The sequence below is a fragment of the Lolium rigidum genome, chromosome 5 (genome assembly GCF_022539505.1).
Source record: "Lolium rigidum isolate FL_2022 chromosome 5, APGP_CSIRO_Lrig_0.1, whole genome shotgun sequence".
Taxonomy (NCBI): domain Eukaryota; kingdom Viridiplantae; phylum Streptophyta; class Magnoliopsida; order Poales; family Poaceae; genus Lolium; species Lolium rigidum.
The window spans coordinates 218,224,531-218,228,981 of record NC_061512.1 but is presented as its reverse complement, the minus strand read 5'-3'; the positions used below and the strand labels follow the sequence as shown (position 1 = coordinate 218,228,981).

At 57.6% G+C, this 4,451-nt stretch overlaps 2 protein-coding genes across 2 annotated transcripts; one reads left to right on the top strand and one right to left on the bottom strand.

The window, feature by feature from the left end:
- The first annotated feature begins 871 nt into the window (after positions 1–871).
- On the top strand, positions 872–1,960 carry LOC124651669 (tuliposide A-converting enzyme 2, chloroplastic-like). The gene has a single exon (XM_047190716.1). The coding sequence runs from the start codon at positions 943–945 to the stop codon at positions 1,939–1,941; it is 999 nt and encodes a 332-aa protein (XP_047046672.1). The 5' UTR covers positions 872–942; the 3' UTR covers positions 1,942–1,960.
- Positions 1,961–2,003: 43 nt separating this feature from the next.
- On the bottom strand, positions 2,004–2,966 carry LOC124657087 (probable carboxylesterase 12). The gene has a single exon (XM_047195702.1). The coding sequence runs from the start codon at positions 2,964–2,966 to the stop codon at positions 2,004–2,006; it is 963 nt and encodes a 320-aa protein (XP_047051658.1).
- Positions 2,967–4,451: the final 1,485 nt, after the last annotated feature.

Sequence of the window (4,451 nt, the reverse complement as noted above, 5' to 3'; positions counted from 1 at the left end):
GGCTGCCCTTCAGCCATAAAATACGGCGACATCGGCGCCGTGAGAAGCCTCCGACGAGAAGCCTGCAAACTCCCCTGCTGCGGACACGGCGAGAAGGCACGGACAGCACACGACTCAACCTCACCTCCACCACCACCACGATGATGAGAGAGGAGGGAGTCATCACTGCATCGGCTGCCGCCAGATCCACCCGATCTCCACATCGTCGATGCCGTAGACGAAGCCCAACGAAGCTTCTCCCCCTCGCCCCCACGGCCGTCCAGGAGAAACTCCGTCGAACCACAACCCTCAACTCGGTGCCCCTCCTCCTCGCCGCCACGGCCGGCCGGGAGGAGCTCCGCTTTGAAGACCTTGGGGAACTGGATGTGGAAGACGACCATACATTTATTGAAGGAGACAGTGGTCTCCTCCTCCGCCGTCAGCTCCGACCGGAGAAGCACAATCAGCAGAGAAAGACACCCTACGAAGCTCCGGATCTGGCCGCCATGATCCCAAGCTCTGCTCCTACTACCGGGCATAGAGCCCAAAACTAAACTAGTACTAGACCTATCTACTCCGACGCCCCTCCTGGCCCAACTCCGGCCGGCTAATCCGGTAGAGAGGGCATCGGAGCCCCTGACATATGTGACTTTCAACAAAGCTTTCCAGCTTGCATATTGATGGTCAAACACGTAATATGTACTCTTTCTCAAATTTGCTGTTACATTTTTCGCCGTGGTAGCTCTTCGCAGCCGTCTGGGTTTCTTGTACAGTAAAACTATTTCTCTCCTTCTATATATTTTGCCATTTTGGAAACAAAAAGATATGGACGGAGTGGAGTTAAAAATTGTTTAACGTGGCGTTGATAAACACCTTGGTGAGACAGCAACTCGATCACTGGAGTACTCCGCCGCAAACCTGCTAGCTGTCCGGCCGGCGCGTTTCCCTTTCCGGCCGTACGCCATGGATCCGAACGAGGAGATCGAAATCGATTTCCGCCCATTTCTTGTCGTGTACAAGAGCGGGCGCATCCAGCGATTCGGCAGCACGTCGCGGAAGAGCGCCGGCACCGACGCCGCCACCGGCGTCACCTCCAAGGACGTGCTCATCGACGCGGCCACAGGCCTGGCCGCGCGGCTGTTTCTCCCCGAGGGCGTCTCGGGGTCCCAGAAGCTCCCCGTCCTCGTCTACGCCCACGGCGGCGGGTTCGTCACCGAGTCGGCCTTCTCCGCGAGGTACACCGGCTACGTCAACGCCCTCGTCGCCGCGGCCGGAGTCGTGGCCGTGTCGGTGGAGTACCGCCTCGCCCCGGAGCACCCGATCCCTGCCGCCTACGACGACGTGTTGGCCGCCCTCCGCTGGGCGGCGGCGAGCTGCGTTCCCGGGGGAGCCGAGCCGTGGCTGGCCGACCACGGCAACTCCGCGAGGCTCTTCGTTGCCGGCAGCAGCAGCGGCGGCAACGTGGCGCACAACGTGGTGATGAGGGCCGCCGGAACGGGAGGAGGCGCGCGGGTAGAAGTCGAAGGGATGGTGCTGCTCCACCCGCTGTTCATGGGCACGGCCCCGCTGCCGTCGGAAGGCACGGACCCCACGATCCCGGCGAGGTCGGAGAGCATCTGGCGGTGCCTGTGTGCGGGCAAGTACGGGATCGACCACCCGTTCTCCAACCCGCTGGCGTTGCCGCCGGAGGCGTGGGCGGCGCTCGGCTGCCGCCGGGTGCTGGTGACGACGGCGGAGCTGGACCGCGCCAGGGACAGGGGGCGGACGTACGTGGAGGCGGTGAGGGCCAGCGCGTGGGGCGGGGAGGAGGCTGCGCTGTACGAGACCGACGGCGAGGAGCACCTGTACTACCTCCGGCAACACGGAGCGAGAACCAGCTCCGTCGCGGCGGAGAAAGCGGCGAGCGAAATGGCGGCTGTTGCGTCGTTCATCAACCGGGGTAACATTAGGTCTACTCTGTAAATCAAACCGGGTACATGTGCATCGGATTCAGCTCGACTGTGCCACGGCTGGCCGCCGGCCGTTTATTGCTCACTTAACTGGCCGGCGATGAAGGCGACGATACGGTCCATGAGCTCCTTGGCGTTGGCGCAGTCCGGCTTCTGCAGGAAGAAGACGTGCCCTTCTCCTTCCGACTCGACCCACGACGCGCCGCCGCGCCAAGCGCTCGTGGTCACCGCCGCGTAGTAGGCTCTGTCCCTGGCAGCCGCCCAGTCCTTCTCGCCGGTGCACACGAGCAAACGCTCGCAGCGGAGGTTCTCCAGCCCCGGCGCGCCAGGCGCCATCGGGTTCATCCTCGGGTCGTCCGCGCCGCCCACCGCGCCGGGGCAGGCGCACTCCCAGATCACGGCCATGTCCCTGGCCATCGCCTCGTCCTCGCCTACGACCACCGTGCTCCCCCCGAACCAGGGATGCAGCAGGATCGCGCCCTCTACCCTCGGCGCCGGCTCGAACGACGCCCTTATCAGGACGTTGTGCACGATGTTACCGCCGGCGCTGTCGCCCGCGAGGAAGAGGCGCGCGCCGTCGCCGTGCTCCGCGAGCCACTCGTCCTGCGCCTCGGCCGCCCACCGTAGCGCTGTCCATGCGTCGTCGTACGCGGCGGGCACCGGGTGCTCGGGCGCGAGGCGGTACTCCACCGAGACGGCGAGGACGCCGGCCGCGGCGGCGAGGGACGCGACGTAGCCGTGGTACTGAGGGGAGACGGCGGACTCGATGAGGAAGGCGCCGCCGTGGAAGAAGACGAGGACGGGGAGCTTCGTGTTCTTGGAGGGATCTGATGAGCGGGCGGGGAGGAAGAGGCGCGCGGACAGGCCCGTGCCGGCGTCGATGACCACGTCTTTGGTGGTGACGCCGGTGGCCGGGTCGAGCCCAGCGGGCGCGCGCGCCGGGCGGCAGAGGCGGTCCATCTTGCCGCTCCGGTATATGCGGAAGGCGTCGCAGTCCACCGCTACTTCGTCGGCGACTGCGGGCAACTCCATGGGCATGGCCGCGCTGTGCTGAGCTGAGCTGAGCTGAGTGAGTGTGGTTTGCGGAATTGGTAGTGATTAGGAAGGCAATTTCGTTTACTCGTCTTAAACTAATGAACCTATTGTCCCTATGACAGCCGAGCAGAGATGGGCGTGATTCAGATCCGAGAAAACAATTAAGTTTGCTGAACTGAAGAAGACGACACAGTGTGTGGTAGAACATGCCTATTGCTTTGCTGGAATCCAAGCTGGGAGATTCAACCTGTTGGGCTGACATTATGAAAAGAGTGAAATGCATCAACACTCCTTGAAGTTGCAGACGATGTCTAAAATGGTCCTGAAACTCAGAAAACGCCTCAAAACAGTCCCAAAATTTGCATCCGAAGAGCACATACGGTCCTAGATATGTATAAATGTGACGTGGCAATGTAAGTGAACCCACTAAGCCGCTACCAGTGGCCCTCGACGGCCGCACGCGATCCCACTTCTCTTTTGTACTCCTAAAATTAAGGGCAACTAAATATGTGTGTGCGCCTGTGCATGCACATGTGGATATCGAAATTTGGTGTACGCCTGTGCATGTATGGATGCCGAAATGAACAGGAAGATCGTGCAAGTATCAGGGAGGCTGCGTAGAGATATCCCTCTTGCAATCTACTAGATATAGATGTGCGCCTTGGCGCACGATCCCGTGAAACTCATGTCATTGTTTATTTCGTATAAAAGTGATAAAAATAGTTGCCAATATGATCATTTCTTATAAATTTTAACCACGCCTACAAAGTCTTTTCCCCAAACAGAGTATGCTAGGTAGCATAAAGTACAAAGAACTAAAAATAAGAGCGGGACACTTACCTAGTTTGTTTCAGATTAATACCATAATGGTCCGAGCTATGGTATGGTCCAGCCAGTCACTTTCTATATGTTTCTTGATTACCAGCGGTTTCTATATGCTTCTTGATTACCAGCGGTCAAAATAGGAATTCAACAGAAGAAATAACAGCGGTAACATAGATACATAAAAATAGGTAATGTGCAGTCCGGTACTAATAGTGCTTACATTTATTAGATAACATAGTCAATAGGATCTGTATATACATCCCAGAGAAATCTAGGCAAGTCCTATGCACAGGGTACTGTAGGCAACTAAAGTGGATAGAATGGCTGGACGACATGTGGACACCATTCACGGTAAAATAGCACAAACTTGCAAAAGTAATCCAGAGCTGGTCGGCAGAGAAGTAGCCTTGATGAAGTCTATCCGCACGAAGAGCAAAAGAACGTCGGAGAGTATGCATCCAACATCCAAACCAGATTGTACCGCTATAGCAAAAGTACCTAAGAAGGTTCTTCCTGAGGTCTGGTGGAAAGGACAAAAAGAAGGGAAAAACACAAATTACATAGGAGGTAAATGGAGCAGATGGCAAGAATGTCAGATCAAATAATACATGTTAGGTAAAAAATAACTTGCACACCTTCTAAGAAAAGTGGTCCTTCCTCATC

What these genes read in the sequence shown, in the direction of transcription:
- LOC124651669 (XM_047190716.1), top strand. Translation starts at nt 943, where the DNA reads ATGGATCCGAACGAGGAGATCGAAATCGATTTCCGCCCATTTCTTGTC.
- LOC124657087 (XM_047195702.1), bottom strand. Translation starts at nt 2,966, where the DNA reads ATGCCCATGGAGTTGCCCGCAGTCGCCGACGAAGTAGCGGTGGACTGC.